General features: G+C 40.9%; 1 protein-coding gene across 1 annotated transcript; it reads right to left on the minus strand.

Annotated features, from left to right (window-relative positions):
- LOC112250735 (ras-related protein Rab-3A) lies at window positions 1-24,037 on the minus strand. The gene is made up of 5 exons (XM_024421130.2): window positions 23,955-24,037; window positions 8,038-8,262; window positions 3,656-3,774; window positions 1,069-1,193; window positions 1-652 (listed from the first exon to the last, which is right to left on the minus strand). Exons 2-5 carry the CDS (start codon window positions 8,260-8,262, stop codon window positions 462-464), a joined length of 660 nt encoding a protein of 219 aa, XP_024276898.1. The 5' UTR covers window positions 23,955-24,037; the 3' UTR covers window positions 1-461.
- Between the last annotated feature and the right edge of the window lie 2,095 nt (window positions 24,038-26,132).

Genomic DNA, 26,132 nt, shown 5'->3' on the forward strand with positions numbered 1-26,132 from the left:
AAAAGGCTGATTGGACAAAAAATTTGAGACAGGAAATGATGTTATACCAGTGACTGATGCAATCCAATATATGTTTTCTTGTATTTCACACAGACAGGGGATTTAGACAGTATATATGCACTCGGCTTCAATATCTCTGTTTCCAAAGTATTGACCTCTTTATGACAACACATACTTTAATATGGAATTCCATCCGTCTCCAACAAAGGCTTTTATCAGAAAACCATTAGTCTGAGAAAATAAGGTAAACAATGATGAAGATTTGGGGCAGACTCTGGATAGAGAATTTAAGACCAGTGAGGACCCGAGTAAAGGAAGCAGAGGACACGAGAATCATGTGAGAAACAGAGTGAACATCACCTATTCACCCATATGGAGTGATTCATTGATTTGTGGGGAAGAGGGGGGTGTGAGGGGACCTGAGGATGAGTTGATGGTGTGTGTGGGGGGGTCGCTCAGCTTTAGCATGCACAGTCCTGTTGGGGGGGTGCGGGCTGCTCGGTGAGCTGGGGCCCCTGTTTAGCCCCTGTAACTGCCGGGTCAGCGGCATCCAAGCTCTCAGACATCTTTTCGCAGATTATGTCCACCAGCCGCTCGAACGTCTGTTTCACATTGATGTTATCTTTGGCACTGGCCTCAAAGAACTCGAACCCTGGAACATGGTGTTATAATAGTGTTGGATTTAAATGTTTACCAAACTAGCCATACGTGATCAGTAATCTTGCCCATTGGTTTCTGAAGCTATTGTGAGCAAACTTCGGGTTTGTCATTCCTGTATGACATGATATTTGGTGGTAGCTGGGAGATCTGTGTTCAACAGCCAATTCGGCACAATTTTTTTATGTTTACTTATGATGCTGTTCCACCTCCTGATCGCATTTACTCTGGATAAGAACATCTACCAAGCGATTGTAATCAAATTATACATGTTATTGTTGCTGACAACTCAGATGATAAAATCAAATCATCAGATAAGAAGTACCATTAACATCAGCAGTATCATTGAATTGTATAGCTCATGTAGTTATGGTGGGCACTGTGAGCTGGTGTTGTGTGACTTGAACTCACCCATGTGTTCAGAAAGCTGCCTGCCCCTGTCTCCTGCCACCACCCTCTCGTCCTCCATGTCACACTTGTTGCCTACTAGCAGGACCTGGGCGTTGTCCCACGAGTACGTCTTAATCTGGGTCGCCCTATGGCAGCCATACAGAAAGGTTCGGTATTGGAAAAGATTACACACACACACATCCAGTGGTTTTGAGCAGGTACTTGAGGTCAAAGAGACACAATGATGATCTGGGGATCGAAACATTGTTTTAATAAACCACTCTTACTAAGAACATAGATTGTAGTGTGCAGTCTGCAGAGACATGGTCCACTGCAGAGCCATTGAAAGCTTAGGTGACATTTTCACTGCACTTATCCAAAACTCAAGGGTCATCTAAAATGAGTTTGGAATAATGCAGCTTGCGATAACGATAAACGTTTATTTGGGGTTATTGTGAGTAATAGTATTTGGTTACACGCAAACTTCACCGGCCACATTATGTAAGCAAGCGTTGAAAATAAATGTACACATACATGTTATTCAATCATCTTACCCATGTGAACAAGCGCCTGCTTAGCCAAACGTTAAAATAGAACTTAGTTTTATTTTAGACGCTCCTTATTGGATATCAGGAAGATACAAATCCAAGTCCCCTCCTTATTGGATATCAGGAAGATACAAATCCAAGTCCCCTCCTTATTGGATATCAGGAAGATACAAACCCACGTCCCCTCCTTATTGGATATCAGGAAGATACACACCCAAGTCCCCTCCTTATTGGATATCAGGAAGATACAAACCCAAGTCCCCTCCTTATTGGATATCAGGAAGATACAAACCCAAGTGGATGCTTTTTGTCTGGGGATTAATAGTTGTAATTAGAGAAACACACCATTTTGTCTGACTCCGGTTCAAAATTATATACTGAACAAAAATATAAAACTAAACATGTAAAGTGTTGAACCTTCATTTCATTAACTGAAATATAACATCCCAGAAATGTTCCATACGCACAAAAAGCTTATTTACTTCTACTTTTGTGCACACATTGGTTTACATCCCTGTTAGTGAGCATTTCTTCTTTGCCACGATAATCCACCCACCTGACAGGTGTGGCATATCAAGAATCTGATTTAACGGCATGATCATTACACAGGTACACCTTGAGCTAGGGACAATAAAATGCCACTCTAAAATATGCAGTTTTGTCACAACATAATGCCACAGATGTCTCAAGTTTTGAGGGAACGTGCAATTGGCATGTTGATTGCAGGAAAGTCCACCAGACTTGTTGTCAGAACATTGAATGTTCATGTCACTACCATAAGCCACCTCCAACGTTGTTTTAGAGAATTTGGTAGAAGCGAGGTCCAACCTATTTTACCAGATGAACCAGGTGATGTCAACTATACAACTGCCCTTCCTTCATACTCATCGCCAAACCCACTGGCTACAGGTTATCTACAAGTCTCTGCTAGGTAAAGCCCCGCCTTATCTCAGCTCACTGGTCACCATAGCAGCACCCACTTGTAGCACGCACTCCAGCAGGTATATCTCACTGGTCACCCCCAAAGCCAATTCCTCCTTTGGTCATCTTTCCTTCCAGTTCTCTGCTGCCAATGACTGGAATGAACTGCAATCATCTCTGAAGATGGATACTCATATCTCCCTCACTAGCTTTAAGCACCAGCTGTCAGAGCAGCTCACAGATCACCGCACCTGTACATAGCCCATCTGTAAACAGCCCATCTACCTACCTCATCCCCATATTGTATTTAATTATTTATTTTGCTCCTTTGCACCCCAGTATCTCTACTTGCACAACTATACAGGTAACTGCCAAAATTAAGGAAACACCGACATAGAGTCTTAATTGGGCATTGGGCCACCACAAGCCAGAACAGCTTCAATACACCTTAGCATAGATTCTACAAGTGTCTGGAACTCTATTGGAGGGATGTGACACCATTCTTCCACAAGAAATTCCATCACTTGGTGGTTGATGGTGGTGGAAAATGCTGTCTCAAGAGCCACTCAAAACTCTCCCATAAGTGTTCAGTTGGGTTGAGATCTGGTGACTGAGATGGCCTAGACATATGACTTACATATTGTTTTCATGCTCATCAAACTGTTCAGTGACCACTCGTGCCCTGTGGATGGGGGCATTGTCATCCTATGAGGGCATAGCCATGGTAGCCAAAACAATGACCAAAATAATGTTCTGCCCAGCATTTTTATAAATGACCCGAAGCATGATGGGAGGTTAGTTGCTTTATTAACTCACGAACCACACCTGTGTGGAGCCCCTGGCTTTCAATATACTTTGTATCCACCATTTACTCAAGTGTTTCCTTTATTTTGGTAGTTACCTGTATATATAGTATATGTGTCTCAAGTCCAATGGTCTTTATTTAGAAAAGGTCAACAAATTCTTATCACTTCGTAGGCCTTTCTGAAGAAAAGGTCAACAAACCTTTGGTGCCAATTGGACCTCCTCCAGTCAGGCCTGTACTGTATCAAGGAACACTGGTCTGTGTTTGTCCTCTGTTTTACTACTATTTGCCATATGGTCACATGACCACACCACATTCCTGAGCAATCACTTACCAGTCCTGCACAGCATTAAAGGACTCCTCATTGGTGATGTCATACATGAGGATGAAGCCCATGGCACCGCGGTAGTAAGCCGTGGTGATAGTCCTATACCTCTCCTGCCCTGCCGTATCCTAGAAATATGACACACACACACACACATGGAGGTTGCATGAAAACGAGCACCACAGCCTATTTGACATGCACCACAGTCAAATTGACATTGACAGCGATCGTCCCACGCACATCAATAACGACAGAACATTAAAACCCTCCAGTGATTTCAAACAGTCTACCCGCAGACTGCTTTTGCTGCCAACAGATGATGATGGGGTATCAGTAGCTTTTACAGCTCCTGACGCATTTCCACTGTGACTTGCCAAATTTCGCCTCCCTTCCTTGGTTGGCAAGCCGGGGGGTGGAGGGGGCAGATTGAGTTACGGCCTAAGCTCTAATGAATGCTCAGGGAATGAGGCCTCCCTGACAACCCAATACTGCATCTCTCTAAACTGTGGAGCAACATCAGCCCCAATCCCCATTACACACAACACTATGCTGGTTAGGCTTCATTTTAGGGTAGTAGTCAAATTGTTGCTTTTTGTATGAGCAATGTCTAGCATGCATAATGAATCCGAATACACATGTAAATATGTAAATTGGGTGAGATATGTACATTATATGCTGTGTAACAAATGTGCTTGTTTATGTTTTAGGTCATGTTTGAATTATCAGCATTCACAGCTTTTTCAATTTTACTCCACTTGAGTGCATGCGAAGCTGACTGTATGCTGTACTGGGAGGTGGGGGATGGGGATGGGGAGCAGGTGTAGGTAGGTGGTATATAGGTGGTGGTGGTGGTTGGGGGGGGTATATATACTCAAGAGAAGTGTGTAGCAATGGGGGAGGGTGCAAACTTCAGAGTCATTGCCCTGGGAAAAGGCTGACCACAGACCAAGCCTTTCCTCAACACACATACACATATCCTCTTTCACCAGCCCCCAGTGTTTGATGCACAATATGGATGTCCAGTAGAGACTGCAGTGCCCCACTGCACAAACTGGTTGAATCAACATTGATTCAACATACTTTGTCAACGTATTGTGATGTGGAATCTATGTGGGAAATACATTGGATTTGAAAAAAAAGGGATCAACATAAACTGTTGTTTTGAGGGTGAAATTTCAACCACAGCTATGTCACCATGGTAAGCAAACTTCAACATAAACCTTCTAGAAAATATGTTGAATTTGTACCTTTAAAAATGTCAGCTTTTCAACATTATATCCACTATCAGAATTTGTTTTTAAATAGTCTGGGCATCACCTCCTACTGGAGAATTGATCTATCTACAGCTACCCTTTGGTCTTCCATCCAAGGTTTTAACCAAGGCCCAGCCCTGCTTAGCTATGATATTTGTCATTGATTATTAACAATGTGCTATCATGAGAATGATTGTTGAGAGGGCCCCACTTAAAAATGAAATAGATTCACTATTAAAGTCATTCCAAAGGGTAGGTTTAACTTACCAAATTAAATGTGACCATACTTTGTCAATCATCAATGATGCTATTTAGGCCTATATGGCATTTGCAAAGTCATCAACAGCAACTGTTTGAGTTCAACCCAGAATTCAACTAAAAATAGAATACAAGGAGAAGTATTTTCTACTTGGATAGTTCCACCTCTGCCACTGACTTAGTCTGGCTTTAATTCACATCTCCATCTCAAACAAAAATCATAGTTAAATAAAATGAATCAATCAAATCAAACTTTATTTAAAGTTTGATTTGATTTTTAACACATCAATTATTCATTTGTAGACAAACTGGAATTAAAGCCAGACTAAGTCAGTGTTACAGATGGAACTATCCAAACAGAAGATAAATATTCTTAAAATGTTGATATCTGGTTGCATTGATAACTAAACACAATTCCTATGTGGCCCAGCTGGTGGAGCATTGCAATTGTAATGCCAGGGTTATGGGTTCGATTCCCATGTGGGACTAGTATTAAAATGTATGCCGTCACTCTGGATAAGGGTGTCTGCTAAATGTAACTAAATATTACTTTTGAAATACAATAAATAGCTTATTAACATGTCTACAAGTTAACCAAAAAAAAATCTCTTTTATATGTTGATATTTGGTTGCATTGTCAACCAAACACAATTCAACACTACTTTGTAATACAGTAAATAGCCTAAAGTTAAAGGAGATATATGAAATATTTGTGAATTTTAATTTCATTGGAATCATAGTGTTTCACAATGTTTTTGTTTTTTTTAAACGATTTTGGGCCCACACGAAATGATATACAGCTTGTTCAGCCTTCCTATTGGTCAACAAAAGCCAGACTGGCTCGATGTCAAATTGGCAGGCTGCACCCCCCTCTCTTCCATCAATGTCTCTCAGAGACGTGGTTATCATCTCACAAGCAGAATCATCAATGGCAGAAATCGCCTTGCCATTACCTGGTTGATAAAATTCCATAATGTTGGCCTCCCGAGAGGTGAAGCGGTCTAAGGCAATGCATTGCAGTGCTAGAGGCGTCACTACAGATCCGGGTTTGATCCCAGAAGACACATGAGGCGGTGCACAACTGTCACAGCATCATCTGGGTTAGGGGAGGGTTTGGTATTTTATCAGGATCCCCATTAGCTGTTGCAAAAGTAGCAGCTACTATTCCTGGAGTCCGCATAAAACATGACATAGTACATAACATTAATAGACAAGAACAGCTCAAGGACAGAACTACATACATTTATTTTGGCCGGCTGGGATGTCCTTGTCCCATCGCTCTCTAGCGACTCCTTGTGGCGGTCTGGCGCATGCACACTGACTTTGGTTGCCAGCTGTACGGCGTTTCCTCCGACACATTGGTGCGGCTGGCTTCCGGGTTAAGTGGGCAGTGTGTCAAGAAGCAGTGCGGCTGGTGGGGGGGTTGTGTTTCAGAGGACGCATGGCTCTTGACCTTCGCCGCTCCCGAGTCCGTACGGGTGTTGCAGCGATGGGACAAAACTGTAACTACCAATTGGATATCACGAAAAAGGGGTAAAAAGTACAAAAATAATAATACAATTTAAAGATTCTGTTCATGTGACAAAACAAGCAATTTATAGTGTAAAGAATCATTTCACCATCTAAAGCGCTGTGAAATATATTTTCAATTACAAAAAATATCGTACTTTCAGCTGTTTGAAAGTGAAGTACAAAACCAAAAGTAAAAAGACACAGAAATGCAGCATCACATTCGTGGAAACCAAGACTGTTCTCAGGGCAGGCCTGGTTTTATCTAGATACTGTATGTTCAAGTCGCGTCTGGGATAATTTTTGCATTTTAGCTAACCCTAAACCTTTTCCTAACCTGCCATGTTAATTATCCTAACATGCTACGTTAATGATCCTAACCTGCTACAAAAAGTTGCTTCTGCTAGTCCAAACTGGCAGATCTGCCATGAGAATAGTCTTAGTTTCCACTAATGCCATACAGCCACAGAAACCACCATGCCATTACCTGGTTGCTAAAATTAAATTGTTCATCCTAATTTCATTTTATGTGACAATACAAGCAATTCATAGTAAACAGAATCATTGCACCATCTAAATCGCTGTGAAATATCTTGTTTTCAGCTGTTTAAAGCTGGTGGACAAAACTGAAAGTAAAATGCTCAAGCGCGAGTGGTTTCCACTAGATTCCACAGACACAAAGTCTCCAACATGTTGCAGGGAAATGGGATGTAGAGAAGGAAGTAGAGTTGTTTGTATTCAACCTAAGTGTTGTTGCAATTCACCTAGCTTCCACATGTGTGTACGTAGCACCTTTAAGGCTATCACACAAACTAATGTTACATTCAACCTAAATTGACTAACATATCCATGGACACATTTTGAGGTTACTGTAACTATGCATTCCTTCTTATGTAATCATATAAAGCGTGCTTGATCAAGATAGCATGCATAGTTTATCACAGGTCTACCTATTGCAATAATAATCTACGCAGAATCTCGAACGGCATTAATCACTTGCACTATGTACTTTTAATGTAATCTCAACTGCAGTCCAGGTAATTTGGTTCTGCTATTAGATGACGCACAATGATCACATTAATCTGTTGTATAAATAAACAAAATATCTGACATTGTATTCCCATTTGTACTTTGCTGTGCTTTTAAATGGTTGAAAGCCCAGTGATAAACATTTGGGTGACAACTAAACCAAAAATCTGAAATTGTTTTCCAATTGGATTTTTTTTTTTTTTTTTTTAGATGGTTGAAAGTGTAGTGATAACACATTGGAAGTTCAACTAACTTTAGGCTGTTTTTGAGCGAGTGAATACAGGGACAGAATTCTTCGTTACAGGGACATATCAACCGTATGAAAGGGTCTCCAAATCTCACCCAGATCTGTAACTTGATCCTCTTGTCGTTCCTGTAGATGGTCTTCACCTTGAAGTCAATGCCCACCGTGCTGACGAAGGCTGGCGTAAAAGAGTCGTCTGCGTAGCGGAACAGGAAGCTGGTCTTGCCCACGCTGCTGTTTCCAATGATGAGGATCTTGAACATGTAGTCAAAGTTCTGGTCTGAGGACTCCTTCTGTCCATAGGTAGCTGTAGCTGAAGCCATCTGAAAGATTAGAGAGAGAGAGAGATTTTGTCAACCGACTGAAAATATCCCTTGTATTTGGAAGTATCATGGAAAGAGTTCCAATACTGATTCTTGGTGGATCACAGGGCAGTACTATTATTACATTGTGTTTCTATAAATGGCCTCCAACACTTCAGAAATACCTACTTCAAAGGTAAAGCCTAGGATAAGCAGTGGAGGCCATGTTCTAAGTACAGATGAAACAATACAGAATCCAAAGTGCCAAATATCCACACAGGGCCTGCTTAACCCCTTGTCAAACACACCTAGTACAAAAAGTGAGCAACCTCATCCATCACAGTGCAGTTCATCAGTGTTCACCAAGGCCAAGTAGTGGTAGTACTCAATAAAACACTAAGTTCTGAAACATCGATATACCAGAGGCACAAGAAGACAAGGCATTGCATCAAGAGACATTTAAAATTGGTTCCCTTCAGCGTGACAAGATATCAGTGGGCGAGGAAATAGTCCCCTGACGGCTTCTCTTGCACCTGACAGGAATCAAAGCTTTTCGCACAAAGTGGACAATTCTGAACCGCCTGATACTTACAACACCTCTTTAATTATGGGTTGCTGGTTTTACAGACCAATCATTCTGTCTCTCAAAAGATGTGAGCCATTGTGTACATATTTAGTCAGCTCTCAACAGTACATTCTTGAAAGATAGAGCAGCCTACGCCACATGCCACAAAAAGGACTTCAAGTGGATTGACTGCTCGTCCTCTCAGGACATCTGCCCCTGTGATAGAACAGTATAGTTGTAAAGTGATTGATCGCATTGGCAGGGATCATATTGAACTTGTGGCGGGAATCGTATCTACTCTTTAGGGCAACAGTGACTTCACTTCAGCCCATCAGGATTCAAGGTCTCTTAAGGCTCCATCTATAGCACAAACATGTGCTTTTTGGTCTTAATTTAAGGTTAGAATTCGGCATTATTGTTAAGGCTAGGGTTAAGGTTAGGGTTAGGTTTAAAATCAGATTTTATGACTTTGTGGCTGTGCCAGCTAGTGACCACTCTGCAGAGCTGCCTCCAGAACTAGATTCATGATGAAAAACGCTAACCTGTGTGGAGTACATAGTGCATCTTTGACCTTAGTGCAACTGTACCCATAGTGCTATTTTAAGATTTACTGTGGCGCTGTTCATAGCTTTTCAACACAGGACTCTTGTAAAGAGTAGAGAAGGAAGTGCAAATAAGGTCAATAGAAAAAGCATGCCAGAAATTGATATGCAACCGGATCAATACTGCAAACTCTAAATACATCTAAATAAGTCTTGACAAAATAAACTGACAAAACAGACTTTGCATCCTTCAATATAATACATCACAAATGTCCGGAACCTGAATCATACAGGTTCTGGTTTAGGTGTATCTATGACATGTCAAAATATCAGAGTGAAATTCAACGTGTCTGCTTCTAGTCATGATGACTAAGATTTCTCTAAGCTTCCTCTGATGATAGATAGTCATATGACTCTGCCTTACTTGCTGTCCAGTGCTACTAGAAAAATACTGTTTGTCTCAAAGAACACTCTTAGCTTTGAACACTCAGGTTATGAGTGAAATAAGCTTGCTTGTGGGACTGATAATTAATGTCCCCAACATTCAAAGCCATGTTATTTTGGCTATTGTTTCTGAAGAACATCATTTAGATGATAGGCCTAGACCTACCAGTACATAATTGCTGGACCTCAAAAAGAGCTTATAGAGTGGTGAGAAGGAGTTTACTGTGCCCGGAAGCGAATTCACCATTCATTCTCTGTATTCTGGGTTCACTCAAACATCATTTTAATCTTTGTTTACTGTGAAAAGTTACAGCTGATTTTGGGATTGTATATCGATTCTCTCTCCTTAAATATAAACCATCTGATTTATTTGTTTCAGTCTTTGAATTGTTTAACTTTTCGCAAACAGCTCCTGATAATATCAGGGCATAAGAACTCTAATCTGTCTCCCAGCTGGCGCACATGATCACAAGGCCCAAGCTCATTTTCCCCCGATTTTCCCTGGCTAAACTAAATTCAGTAAAAAAAGAAACGTCCCTTTTACAGGACACTGACTTTCAAAGATAATTCATAAAAATCCAAATAACTTCACAGATCGTCATTGTAAAGGGTTTAAACACTGTTTCCCATGCTTGTTCAATGAACCATAAACAATTAATGAACATGCACCTGTGGAACGGTCATTAAGACACTAACAGCTTACAGAAGCTAGGCAATTAAGGTCCCAGCTATGAAAACTTAGGACACTAAAGAGGCCTTTCTACTGACTCTGAAAAACACCAAAAGAAAGATGCCCAGGGTCCCTGCTCATCTGCGTGAATGTGCCTTAGGCATGCTACAAGGAGGCATGAGGACTGCAGATCTGGCCAGCACAATAAATTACAATGTCCGTACTGTGAGATGCCTAAGACAGTACTACAGGGAGACAGGACGGACAGCTGATCGTCCTCGCAGTGGTAGACCACGTTTAACAACACCTGCACAGGATCGGTACATCCGAACAACACACCTGCGGGACAGGTACAGGATGGCATCAACTGTCCGAGTTACACCAGAAACGCACAATCCCTCCATCAGTGCTCAGACTGTCCGCAATAGGCTGAGAGAGGCTGGACTGAGGGCTTGTAGGCCTGTTGTAAGGCAGGTCCTCACCAGACATCACTGGCAACAACGTCGCCTATGGGCACAAACCCACCGTTGCTGGACCAGACAGGACTGGCAAAAAGTGCTCTTCACTGACGAGTCGCGGTTTTGTCTTACCAGGGGTGACGGTCGGATTCGCATTTATCGTCAAAGGAATGAGTGTTACAACGAGGCCTGTACTCTGGAGTGGGATCGATTTGGAGGTGGAGGGTCCGTTATGGTCTGGGGCGGTGTGTCACAGCATCATCGGACTGAGCTTGTTGTCATTGCAGGCAATCTCAACGCTGTGCGTTACAGGGAAGACATCCTCCTCCCTCATGTGGTACCATTCCTTCAGGCTCATCCTGACATGATCCTCCAGCATGACAATGCCACCAGCCACACTGCTCGTTCTGTGCGTGATTCCCTGCAAGACAGAAATGTCAGTGTTCTGCCATGGCCAGCGAAGAGCCCGGATCTCAATCCCATTGAGCACGTCTGGGACCTGTTGGATCGGAGAGTGAGGGCTAGAGCCATTCCCCCCCAGAAATGTCCAGGAACTTGCAGGTTACTTGGTGGAAGAGTGGGGTAACATCTCACAGCAAGAACTGGCAAATCTGGTGCAGTCCATGAGGAGGAGATGCACTGCAGTACTTAATGCAGCTGGTGGCCACACCAGATACTAACTGTTACTTTTGATTTTGACACCCCCCCTTTGTTCAGGGACACATTATTCCAGTTCTGTTAGTCACATGTCTGTGGAACTTGTTCAGTTTATGTCTCAGTTGTTGAATCTTGTTATGTTCATACAAATATTTACACGTGAAGTTTGCTGAAAATAAACGCAGTTGACAGTGAGAGGACGTTTCTTTTTTTGCTGAGTTTAGATGGCTAACTGAACTAAGCTAGTTTTCGTCCTCATTGCCAAACTTCATAAATACTGCACCCTCAACATCAAAACTCCTTTGCTAGTTATGTAATCATGTAACTAAGACATTTTCTGGAAAAAAAACATCCATTTTGTTTAATTATTTTGTTGAATGGTCATGACTGGTTCGAGATATCTGTCGTATGACGACAGTGGTGAAGGATATCATTGCTACTTAATGGGGATCCAACTTCAGTTTTGAGATCCTCTGGCGTAATTAGCGTAGAGTTATAGCTGGATGTTTCGACTGCTCTTAGAACTGTGACAACGGGCAACCTCGATGGAATATGTAGTCATTTTGCCAATACAGCTGGATATGTACACAAAATAGCAACTCAAGAAAATATGATACAATGAATGGCTAAATTGCTTCTGGACACTTAAGGGTCTGCAGAGCTCCTCCTCCCACTTACTATTGGAAACCCATATCATCGTTATTGACACCTCCCTTTCAAGAGATTTGTGCAATTTATCTAAATCTTATCAAAAATGCATTCTATTCAACTATTGACTGTAATATGCTTCTTGCAATGTCATGACAGGACTTGATGGTCCCTAGACTCCTTATGTCTTTCTAAGGACACAAGTCTGGCTGGCCAGGAGAACTAATCCCACAACTTGGACAAAAAAAGATGACTTGAGTCTTGACTAGAGGTCGATCGATTATGATTTTTCAACGCCGATACCGATTATTGGAGGACCAAAAAAAGCCGATACCGATTAATCGGACAATTTTTTTTAACACTTTTATTTTGATTTAATATAATGCCTCAAATAAATAATGAAACATGTTCAATTTGGTTTAAATAATGCAAAAACAAAGTGTTGGAGAAGAAAGTAAAAGTGCAATATGTGCCATGTAAAAAAAAAGCTAAGTTCCTTGCTCAGAACATGAGAACATATGAAAGCTGGTGGTTCCTTTTAACATGAGTCTTCAATATTCCCAGGTAAGAAGTTTTAGGTTGCAGTTATTATAGGAATTATAGGACTATTTCTCTCTATACCATTTGTATTTCATATACCTTTGACTATTGTATGTTCTTATAGGCACTTTAGTATTGCCAGTGTAACAGTATAGCTTCCGTCCTTCTCCTCGCCCCTACCTGGGCTCGAACCAGGAACACATTGACAACAGCCACCCTCGAAGCATCGTTACCCATCACTCCACAAAAGCCGCGGCCCTTGCAGAGCAAGGGGAACAACTACTTCAAGGTCTCACAGCGAGTTACATCACCAATTGAAACGCTATTAGCGTGCACCCCGCTAACTAGGGAGTTGATAAGCTTGAAGTCATAAACAGCTCAATGCTTGAAGCACAGCGAAGAGCTGCTGGCAAACGCACGAAAGTGATGTTTGAATGAATACTTACGAGCCTGCTGCTGCCTACCACTGCTCAGTCAGACTGCCCTATCAAATATCAAATCATAGACTTAATTATAACATAATAACACACAGAAATACGAGCCTTAGGTCATTAATATGGTCAAATCCGGAAACTGTCATTTCGAAAACAAAAAACAAAACGTTTATTCTTTCATTGAAATACGGAACCGTTCCGTATTTTATCTAATAGGTGGCATCCATAAGTCTAAATATTCCTGTTACATTGCACAGCCTTCAATGTTATGTCATATTTACGTAAAATTCTGGCAAATTAGTTCGCAACGAGCCAGGCGGCCCAAACTGTTGCATATACCCTGACTCTGCGTGCAATGATGCAAGAGAAGTGACACAATTTCCCTAGCTTAATATTGCCTGCTAACCTGGATATATTTGAACTAAATATGCAGGTTTAAAAAAATATACTTCTGTTTTTTTATTTTAAGAAAGGCATTGATGTTTATGGTTAGGTACATTCGTGAAACAATTGTGCCTTTTTTCCGCAAATGCACCTTTGTTAAGTTATCCCCCGTTTGGCGAAGTTGGTCTTCACACAGTTCGCAACGAGCCAGACGGCCCAAACTGCTGCATATAGCCTGACTCTGTTCCACAGAACGCAAGAGAAGTGACACAATTTCCCTAGTTAAAAGAGATTCATGTTAGCAGGCAATATTACAGTAACTAAATATGCAGGTTTAAAAATATATACTTGTGTATTGATTTTAAGAAAGGCGTTGATGTTTTTGGTTAGGTACACATTGATGCAACGACAGTGCTTTTTTCCGCGAATGCGCTTGTTAAATAACCGTTTGGCGAAGTAGGCTATGATTCAATGATAAATGAACAGGCACCGCATCGATTATATGCAACGCAGGACAAGCTAGATAAACTACTAATATCATCAACCATGTGTTGTTAACTAGTGATTATGTTAAGATTGATTGTTTTTTTTATAAGATACATTTAATGCTAGCTAGCACCTTACTTTGGTTCCTTGCTGCACTCGCATAACAGGTAGTCAGCCTGCCACGCAGTCTCTTTGTGGAGTGCAATGTAATCGGCCATGATCGTTGTCCAAAAATGCCGATTACCGATTGTTATGAAAACTTGAAATTGGCCGACCTCTAGTCTTGACCATATGTTAAACGAGAGACGAAGACTCAAAATAATTCCAATCAATGTGATTTACCGTAAACCTTTCAACCTCTCCCAACTGAGGAAAGTATCTGTGGCATCAACCTGTGCGTCTGTGGCATCAACCTGTGCATCTGTGGCATCAACCTGTGAATCTGTGGCATCAACCTGTGAATCTGTGGCATCAACCTGTGAATCTGTGGCATCAACCTGTGAATCTGTGGCATCAACCTGTGAATCTGTGGCATCAACCTGTGAATCTGTGGCATCAACCTGTGAATCTGTGGCATCAACCTGTGAATCTGTGGCATCAACCTGTGAATCTGTGGCATCAACTTGTGAATCTGTGGCATCAACCTGTGAATCTGTGGCACCAACCTGTGAATCTGTTGCACCAACCGGTGAATCTGTGTTACCAACCTGTGAATCTGTGGCACCAACCTGTGAAACTGTAGCACCAACCTGTGAACCTGTGGCATAAACATGTGTTGTCTCTTCTTTTCAGCCTAAAGAGATTGACACCTTAACAACAGATGTGTGATGTCAGCCGGTCCTAAACTGTGTTGGTGCACTATGAGTCAGACAGTTTTGATCAGTCTTTTGAATGGGTTCCCACTGGCATCTTGTTAATCCTGTTTTAGTCCAGGATGATCCCAGAAAGCCTGAGAGTCAGACCTGATCCAAACACCGTGGCATTAGGCAAGCTAATGAGAAAGACAATGACAGTCTGCCAAAGGAGCTGAAGTATACCTCAGCTAAATCTGGCTCATATAAAACAAAACCAACATTTTGTTAAAGCAAATTGGGCAGCGCTATACATTACATAGGAATTATTCCAGGGTAACTACAAGGGAATAACTTTAGTGAGTTAGTCAAGTTAAGTCCAGGCTGTTACCTAGCTAGTAATTATTTTCTTACAAGACAATACAAAAATGCTATTGAAATGTGCCATAACTTAATAGCATATTCCTACGTAATTACTAAGGTTATTCCGTGTCGGTAGTTGTTTTGAGGCCCATGTAATGTGAGGCAATAAATAATCCACTTACATTTTGGGATGTTAGAATGTCCATAATATTGTTACAACCCCTGTCCTCTAAATGCTTAATCTTTATTGAAGTGAGATACTTGAATTTGTATTCCCAGCTAAGCAGTCTGAAGAAACCATTGTGCTTCTTCATAAAACATTTTATTTTCCAAACCCATATCAAACATTTACATTTAAGCAGATGCTCTTATCCAGATGGATTTACAGGAGCAATTAGGGTTAAGTGCCTTGCTCAAGGTTACATTAGCGTATGTTTCACCTCATTGGCTCAGGGATTCAAACCAGCAACCTTTCAGTTACTTGCCCAACGCTCTGAACCGCTAGGCTACACGCCAACCCCAGGTAACCCAAGTTCATGAAAGATATAAAGAGTTGCTTGGGTGATCTAATTAGGAACACATTGTAGCTATCCTCTTTCGTCAAATGAAGTGGCCGACAGTATTAATTCAAGAGCAAAGATTAAACTTACTTAGCGAAGATGAATTTCTCGTCTAGAAATCACAGAACTGAATGTACTGAGGCACTAAAAGGCCCTCTACATTAAAGTAACTTTGCCCAGTAAAATAAACATCTGTCAACACATTGCTAAAACTGAGAAATTATACTCCACAGCAGACACACCCATTTCCAAGACAACTCCCTGCATTCTCTTTCAAGGATGGGTTGAATTCATTTAACAAAAAGTGATGATTCATTACTTGGGTAGTGGCAAAACATAAAAGGGAAATAAACGTTCAATTGACAGTGGACCGAATTGGACTGAATCAAATCACATGAAAATTCATAGTGAGACATTAACCAAAGAACTGTAAGGTACCAAAACATCCAGAAGGTTGCCTAATATGGCATTTTCCCCCCATCCAATCACATTTTCCATTTTCGAAGAAGACAAATGGAGATCAGAAGGAGCTAAATATAGCATTTCCTCCCTCAAATCAAATCAAATCCAATTTTATTTGTCACATACACATGGTTAGCAGATGTTAATGCGAGTGTAGCGAAATGCTTGTGCTTCTAGTTCCGACAATGCAGTAATAACGAGCAAGTAATCTAACTAACAATTCCAAAAAAACTACTGTCTTATACACAGTGTAAGGGGATAAAGAATATGTACATAAGGATATATGAATGAGTGATGGTACAGAGCAGCATAGGCAAGATACAGTAGATGATATCGAGTACAGTATATACATATGAGATAAGTATGTAAACCAAGTGGCATAGTTAAAGTGGCTAGTGATACATGTATTACATAAGGATGCAGTCGATGATATAGAGTACAGTATCAACGTATGCATATGAGATGAACAATGTAGGGTAAGTAACATTATATAAGGTAGCATTGTTTAAAGTGGCTAGTGATATATTTACATCATTTCCCATCAATTCCCATGATTAAAGTGGCTGGAGTAGAGTCAGTGTCATTGACAATGTGTTGGCAGTAGCCACTCAATGTTAGTGGTGGCTGTTTAACAGTCTGATGGCCTTGAGATAGAAGCTGTTTTTCAGTCTCTCCCTCTTTATAGAGCAGAAGATGCCATGAACCTGCTAGTATCACAATGGAAGCCTGCAATTAAGAGAGTGGAGTTTTTGTTTTCGTAGTATGGGGGGAAACAAAAAGTGCCCTGTAATCTAATATAATATTGTAGGGCAGGCAATAGCAGCCCTTATTTAACCATTAAACATTGAAGGTGTCTTAATACTTTTTCTGTGATGCATTTCCCCCAGAGAATCCAGCAATAACATTGGAGTATGATCTCTTTCAAGTATATTTAAGGTAAATGCTCACACACACACATTTAGACGATGTCTGTATATAATATTGCCATGGGACTCAATAGATCATATTTGCAACAATATAGTCCTTCTGAAACGTTGAATAGGCCAGCCACATCCTATCTGTGATTAAATTGATTTAGTAGGCCAAGTAGCTTAAGGGACAGTTTGAAATGTATTGACCACAAATAACAAATGTAGCAACCCTTTGTTTGTAAACGTGGATATCTACTTTGCCACTTCAGCATGCCTTTGTGGCACAGTTGATGCCACGCTGGGCTACGGACCAGAAGGTTGAGCGTTCGACCGACCACCATGAATGAGCTCACTTTCCCTGCCTGTTTCATTAGTCCTACACTATGATCAGAGTTGGCTGCAGACAATGATCAGCTAGGAGGAAATCTGATTTTCAACATTTTGATGCCATATTTATAATTATATCAAATGTGCCTTTGGAAAGTATTCAGACCGTTTGACTTTTTTCACATTTTGTTAAGTTACTGCATTATTCTAAAATGCATTAAAATCCTCAGCAATCTACCCCATAATGACAAAGTGAAATCATCCTTGAGATGTTTCTACAACTTGACTGGAGTCCATCATGTAAGAATTTTGGAACCACCAAGACTCTTCCTAGAGCTGGCCGCCCAGCCAAACTGAACAATCGGGGGAGAAGTGTATTGGTCAGGGAGGTGACCAACAACCCGATGGTCATTCTGACAGAGCTCTAGAGTTCCTCTGTGGAGATAGGAGAACATTCCAGAAGGACAACCATCAATCAGGCCTTTATGGTAGAGTGGCCAGACAGAAACCACACCTCAGGAAAAGGCACATGACAGCCCACTTGGAGTTTGCCAAAAGGCACCTAATGACTCTCAGACCATGATAAACAAGATTCTCTGGTCTGATGAAACCAAGATTAAACTCTATGGCCTGAATGCCAAGCGTCACGTCTGGAGAAAACCTGGCACCATCCCTACGGTGAAGCATGGTGGTGGCAGCATCCTGCTGTGGGATGGTTTTCAGCAGCAGGGACTGGGAGAATAGTCAGGAGAGGCAAAGATGAATGGAGCAAAGTACAGAGAGATGCTTGATGAAAACCTGATCCAGAGCGCTCAGGACCTCAGACTCGGGCGAATGTTCACCTTCCAACAGGACAACGACCCTAAGCACACAGCCAGGACATGCAGTAGTGGCTTCGGGACAAGTCTCGCAATGTCCTTGAGTGGCCCTGCCAGAGCCCGGACTTGAACCCGATCGAAAGCTGTGCAGCAATGCTTCCCATCCAACCTTATAGAGCTTGAGAGGATCTGTAGAGAAGAATGGGAGAAACTCCCCAAATACAGGTGTACCAAGATTGTAGTTTCATACCCAAGAAGACTCGAGGCTGTAATAGCTGCCAAAGGTGCTTCAACAAAGTACTCAGTTAAGGGTCTGAACATTTTTTACATTTGCTAAAATTTCAAAAAAACAGTTTTTGCTTTGTCATTATGGAGTATTGTGTGTAGATTGATAAAGGAAATACTATTTAATCAATTTTAGAATAAGGCTGTAACATAACAAAATGTGGAAAAGGTCAAGGGTTCTGAATACTTCCAAAGGCACTGTATGTAAAAGCTTTTCCGCCAACAGGTTTCTGTGCCAATACACCGCACAACCAATAAACAAAGCATACCGACTTTGTGCGCTTCAATATCATACCTTGTGTTTTAACGCCACAATAAATAGACCACAAAATACATCCCTCCCGACCTTGTAGGCCTACCCGGTATTGAAGGCTTGGCTTGACCATCCCTGAATGTCATTAAACTTTTTGGTGTTTTTTTAACAGATGTCTCTTTCCATTCATCAAATGGCAGCTGCACAGTACGGAGAGATTGATTTTATGTCAATAGAAAAAAATACATATATACAGAGCACAAAGATTTTTTACAAATTACGAGGATTGCACAATATAGTCGGGGACTTATTTTCATTGTGGTCCCTATTTCTTTCATAAATACATACAATTAAATACACTGAGTATACAAAACATTAAGGACACCTGCTCTTTCCATGACAGACTGACCAGGTGAATCCAGGTGGAAGCTATGATCCCTTATTGATGTCACTTGTTAAATCCATTTAAATCAATGTCGATAAAGGGGGGGTTAAAGAAAGATTTTTAAGCCTTGAGACATGGATTGTGTATGTGTGACATTCAGAAGGTGAATGGGCAAGACAAGATATTTAAGTGCCTTTGAACAGGGTATGGTAGTAGGTGCCAGGCGCACCAGTTTGTGTCAAGAATTGCAAGGCTGCTGTTTTGTTTTTATCCTCAACAATTTCCAATGTGTTTCAAGAATGGTCCACTTCCCAAGGATATCCAGCCAACAACTATGGGAAGCATTGGAGTCAACATGGGCCAGCATCCCTGTGCTTTATATTTAAAACAGTGAATATTAGTCTCTAGTGCTGCGGCAGCAGGGTAGCCTAATGGTTAGAACGTTGGACTTGTAAACCGAAAGGTTGCAAGTTCAAATCCCTGAGCTGACAAGGTACAAATCTGTCATTCTACCCCTGAACAGGCAGTTAACCCACTGTTCCTAGGCTGTCATTGAAAATAAGAATTAGTTCTTAACTGACTTGCCTAGTTAAATAAAGGTTAAACAAATTATGCTGGTGTACATTTCAAACAAATTAAAAATGGTTGGATAGGTACAGTTGAAGTCAGAAGTTTACATACACCTAGCCAAATACATTTAAACTCAGTTTTTCACAATTCCTGACATTTAATCATAGTCACAATTCCCTGTTTTAGGTCAGTTAAGATCACCACTTTATTTTTAAGAATGTGAAATGTCAGAATAATAGTAGAGAGAATGATTTATTTCAGCTTTTATTTCTTTCATCACATTCCCAGTGGGTCAGAAGTTTACATACACTCAATTCGTATTTGGGAGCATTGCCTTTAAATTGTTTAATTGGCTCATTCCTCCTGACAGAGCTGGTGTAACTGAGTCAGGTTTGTAGGCCTCCTTGCTCGCACACACTTTTTCAGTTCTGCCTACAAATTTTCTATAGGATTGAGGTCAGGGCTTTGTGATGGCCACTCCAATACCTTGACTATGTTGTCCTTAAGCCATTTTGACACAACAGTGTAAGTATACTTGGGGTCATTGTCCATTTGGAAGACCCATTTGCGACCAAGCTTTAACTTCCTGACTGGTGTCTGGAGATGTTGCTTCAATATATCCACATACTTTTGCTTCCTCATGATGCCATCTATTTTGTGAAGTGCACCAGTCCCTCCTGCAGCAAAGCACCGCCAAACTTAACGATGGTCATTATGGCCAAACAGTTCTGTTTTTGTTTCATCAGACCAGAGGACATTTCTCCAAAAAGTACGATCTTTGTCCCCATGTGCAGTTGCAAAGTCTGGCTTTTTTATGGCGGTTTTGGAGCAGTGGCTTATTCCTTGCTGAGCGGCCTTTCAGGTTATGTCGATATTGGACTAATTTTACTGTGGATATAGATATTTTTGTGCCTGTTTCCTCCAGCATCTTCACAAGGTCCGTTGCTGTTGTTCTGGGATTGATTTGCACTTTTCACACCAAAGTACGTTCATCTCTAGGAGACAGAACGCGTCTCCTTCATGAGCGGTATGACGGCTGCGTGGTCCCATGGTGTTTATACTTGCGTACTATTGTCTGTACAGATGAACGTGGTACCTTCAGGCGTTTGGAAATTCCTCCCAAGGATATACAAGACTGAGGTCTTGGCTGATTTCATTTGATTTTCCCATGATGTCAAGAAAAGAGTCACTGGGTTTGAAGGTAGCCCTTGAAATACATCCATAGGTACACCTCCAATTGACTCAAATGATGTCAATTAGAATATCAGAAGCTTCTCAAGCCATGACATAATTTTCTGGAATTTTACCAGCTGTTTAAAGGCACACTGAACTTAGTGTATGTAACCTTCTGACCCACTGGAATTGTGATACAGTGAATTATAAGTGAAATAATCTGTCTGTAACCAATTGTTGGAAAAATGACTTGTGTCATGCACAAAATAGATGTCCCAACCGACTTGCCAAAACTATAGTTTGTTAACAACAAATTTGTGGAGTGATTGAAAAATGAGTTTTAATGACTTCAACCTAAGTGTATGTAAACTTCCGACTTCAACTGTACCTGGGGGCTGAGTCCGTGAGAATTCTGTCATCCAGACCAAGTTTAATTAATACAACTCTTTTTTCCACAGATAGCTAACCTAGCTGCTTAAAATGCTCGACCTCCAGATGAGTAGGAGGGAGGAGTTTAAGTATAATTCTTACAAGCTTGTTTTGGCTGGTCTGTACCTTATTCTTTAGACATTTGGGGCTGCTGGTGAACCATGTAGTGCAGGCATAATCAAAGTGACACCAGACTAGCGCACTTGCCAGACTCTTTAGCGTGTCAAAAGCTAGGTTTCCATCCAATTGGCGACAGATTTTCATGTAAATATAGTAAATCTGCATAAAAACAATATGCACATTTTCCCATCAGAGTTGTGTTTCCATCAAATGTACTTGTTGCGGATAAAAGTTTGTGTAAATACGTAGTGCACATAAAAAATAACTTTTGCGGTTACATTCCCATGTACCAAATAAAAAATACAAGTTGAATGGGTTTCCATTGGAGTCAAGGCCTACTGCTGGTTTTGTCACAAAAAAATATTGCTTAGGTATTGTGAATATACACACTCTGGTATTGGCACGTGCACTCTAGCCAACAGCTCGCAGATACAGTGTGGGTATAGCCTACATGATGAGATTTTTATGGACAAAAGTGAGAGATTATTGTTATTTGTCAAACAGCAGCCAAGCATCGATCATCATGTCACCAGAACAAGACCCTCGATCTTTATTGAAAGGAGCATCAAGCTCCTCACTCCGCACTTTCACCACCCTGTGAAGTTCATCGTAATTTATTTAATCTGTAGCCTAATAAACTGCATGCTTTCCCATGATGTGACATTTTTTTATCCGACATGTACTTTACTCGCATGAAAAGGTTGGATGGAAACCTGGTTAATGTCAAGCCATTTTGATGATGCTGGAATTATATTTTGAACGGAAATGTGCATGCCTACGGGAGATTTTTGAAGAAGCCTAATAAGATTAAAACATTGTGAATGGTGTTTATGTCACATATAAAAGGTAATACATTTTAAAAGTTAAATAACAAATATTTAGGCTATATTGAGGTTCTAGGTGTGTGAGGAAAAGCCACTTGGATTAGAGAGGAGGCAGAGCGTGCACTAAGCTTTCCTGAATAACTAGGCCTGCCTGAAGCATATGTGGGCAAATTATTATAGTACGATTTGGGAGAATGATGATCTGCAACAGACAGCGCATCTCAGTATAGGTAAAAAGACAGCCAGAATGGCTTGCTACTGTGCCTTTCTAGATAAAATATCTAGAGTGGACCCACAACTGATCCAAATGGAATGAAACATTCAAACACAGGGCTTTTGCGCTGTTATTCAAATGAGATTTTCACTGCAGCCTAGAGTAGAATTTAGTACTCATTTGAAAACAATAATGAAATTATTCATTGCGTCGTGGTGTTGTTGGCTAGTCTAGGTAGGATAATAGTTTTTTCCCTAAACATGGTCAGTAGGGGAGCTTTTTGAGTGTCTCGTGTCTTCAGTGTTCATTCATGCGCAATGACGCACCTGGCCTCGCCCACTGCCTATCAGCTATTCCTATTTGTTCTTGTGGATTCATATTGAAAATTGATCCAGCCTATTTTGGACCACCCCCCACCCCAGTAAATTTCGAACAGTCCTAACTGCCTACAATTTCCTTTATAGCATATAATATCTACTTTCTTGCATTCAAATTATGATTATTTCAAATGGTCCCAATCTAACATGCAAAAATGCTCAAGTAGCTTTTTTAAAATGAGTATTTATTATTAGTTGGCCAATTTAACATAGCCTCCTTTGCTATTTTGACCATTAATATAACGATGTATAACTACCTAAAATGAGAAAATGTACAATGCATCATCCCAAAACTCATAGACCGTGACCTGGGTGAGTGTCCTAAAACTGTGCGTGTAAACTATCCTGAGAATACAATCAGTAGGTAACTAGAGTCCCCTACCCCTGCTTGCTGATGTGGTCCCATTCGGACACACAGCATTACGATTCTCTGTGATAGGTTTTGTGCTGTCAAAGCAGTGGTTTTATGAAGACATCAAGGATTTAAATAGCCTACAGTACAGTGTAAAGTCAATCAGCCTATACGAGCATGTTCGTTCCCTTGTCTTTGAGAGCACAGAGCGACCCGTGCACCTATCTACAGCGCATTGGATTTCCATATGGCAGGCCTGATATTAATTCACGTAAATTATACATTGCTTAATTGATGTAAGAATTATCTCGCACTACAAATGAAGGATACACATGCGGTATCGCGAACCAGATAGGCTATTTACTGTAACCGATGAGCTATTTTAGGAATTTCGACAGGTCATTCTTCTCCCGCTGATGCTGTGGTTATTCGAGGCTTGACATGTCATACATTACGGCATAATTGTAACCAACCCCATATGAAATACTACATTTACGAGCAACTGCACTTACATTTAACTGTAAAAAGCAAGCATCGAATGTCAAATGATGGTTATTGTTTCTCCTTTATTCTATTTTGTTGGCGCATTTCCATAGAAACATCTAAACAAATGTAACTCTACACCAGCTATGGTATAGTGTAAATGAAGAATATAATAATTATATCCTTACCTTTAAGTGTATTTTCTGCTCCTATTACGCAATACACCACCGCGTCAAGCACCTGCAGAAACACTAACGTCATATGACTGACAGTTGACTACTGAGGTGGGCGGGCCCTCAATGTTGGTGGGGTTTGATTGATATTTCAAGCCACTAATCCTGGACCACGTACACTGAAACGTCCTAAAATATTCAAGATGCGTTAAACCTATCCCTATTTATTATTTATCCTCCTAGCTTGTGCTTCTTTATAATTTATTACAAAAGAGTGTCAGGAAATTATTAATCGAATGACCATACATAGCCCTGCTCTTCAACATCAGTTGATAATAATAATAATTATCTTATCTTTCAATCTTTCAATTTCTTTAAATAATGATGTCCCTGGTGTAAATAATTATTAGATCATTAGACTTATTATTACTTATCATTTACTTGAATCATGTAGAGTCTACCACAGATTGCAATAATTAATTGTAGCCTACACTGTTTATTTCATTTGAATGGATATGGTGATGAGGGGGAAGAGGATAGGCGCAGCGATGAGTAGAGAGACCGGCGGTGCAGTATTTCTGGTCCCATAACTCTTCTGAACAATGATAGCAAGCATTGGGAGAGTGTCTGTCATTTTGAATGGATGAGGAGCAGAGGGAAGGACAGCCACCCTTGGCCACCCAGCTTTGTCTCCTGACTGCTTCTATCTTGTAAGACCCTCTTATACTTCAGCCAGCAGGGCTGGATTCAATTGATTTAAACTCACACATCTGGGAGCAAATAAATAATGGAATTGCTGAATTGTAGAAATGCAATAGACCCCAAACCCTTCCAGACTGGGGTTAAACCATAGGATAAACCCCAAGGATAGCAGGTAATGGAATTTACATTGCAGAATGTTGCCCTTTACTATTACAACCCTCTGGGCTCACGTCAAATAGAACACACTAAATGAGGATGTGAACCCCTATAGGCACGAGCATTACATCTAATGAAATAGAATCGGTTCATACGATTTTCTCGTGACCCCATTTCTTCAATAAGATACCCATATGGAGAACAAGAGGGCCTGTTACATTTCAGACAGAATGACATTACTGGTGACAGCCACTGGTTGCCACAGCCTACAGCAGCAATATAATCGTTGATTTGTAGCTTCCCCAGGATGACATGCAGAGAGAACACTATCTCCTTTATAAGATGGTTACTGTGCATTCAGTAGACCTTAGTGTACTGTACAGTAAGTAAAGATAATTCACAGATGTAAAATATACTCCATAATATTGTATCGTTGAGGTGATCACTTGCACTAGCTGCAAGTGCTGCAGGGTCTAACTAAACATTTTACAGCCAGCACTAGGTGGCAGTAGCTGTGGCTTTTGTGTGATTTCAGGACTCTTTATATCAGCCAGGAAGACAGGGTAACTCCTACCTGTGTTGATGAGGAAGTAAGTCAGTTGTAATTAAGATAAGTCACGTTTTATTGACTATTTTAACGCATCTAATGTGTCTTTGTCAGCTAAATTGCCACATCGGATGTGGTCGACTTCTATATTTCCAAAAAATATATTGATTAACCGTGAGGGTGGGCAACCTTTTGCCAGTCAGGCATGAGCATTAGTTAGCTAGCTAGCTAATGCTTTGTAGATAACTTGTCCTCTGCAAATCAAGCTTGATGATTGCTCATATTCACATAAGACCTCTGCTGAGAGTGTATGTTGTCTCTGGGAGATATCATACAGCAAATCAGGGAGAAAAGGAAAGATCATGATATAATTTGTGTCTGGAGTCGCAGAGGTGAGAATATCCAATGGCAAATTGATGCAGTGAAATACAAAAATATATACAAAAGTATGTGGACACACCTTCAAATTAGTGGATTCGGCTAGTAAAGCCACACCCGTTGCTGACAGGTGTATAAAATCGAGCACACAGCCATATAATCTCAATAGACAAACATTGGCAGTAGAATGACCTTACTGAAGAGCTCAGTGACTTTCAACATGGAATCATCATAGGATGCCACCTTTCCAACAAGTCAATTCCATGACAAAGCAGCCGTACACAAGCCTAAGATCACCATGCGCAATGGCAAATGTCGGCTGGAGTGGTGTAAAGCTCGCCGCCATTGGACTCTGAAGCAGTGGAAACACGTTCTCTGGAGTGATGAATCACGCTTCACCATCTGGCAGT

The sequence above is a fragment of the Oncorhynchus tshawytscha genome, linkage group LG05 (genome assembly GCF_018296145.1).
Source record: "Oncorhynchus tshawytscha isolate Ot180627B linkage group LG05, Otsh_v2.0, whole genome shotgun sequence".
NCBI lineage: Eukaryota > Metazoa > Chordata > Actinopteri > Salmoniformes > Salmonidae > Oncorhynchus > Oncorhynchus tshawytscha.

Excerpts from the sequence above, each read along its gene's own strand:
- LOC112250735 (XM_024421130.2), bottom strand. The coding sequence starts at position 8,262 with ATGGCTTCAGCTACAGCTACCTATGGACAGAAGGAGTCCTCAGACCAG. Across the intron at positions 3,775-8,037 it reads GGATCAAGTTACAGATCTGG|GATACGGCAGGGCAGGAGAG; the intron begins GTGAGATTTGGA and ends TCATATTTCTAG. Across the intron at positions 1,194-3,655 it reads TTTAATGCTGTGCAGGACTG|GGCGACCCAGATTAAGACGT; the intron begins GTAAGTGATTGC and ends TGGCTGCCATAG.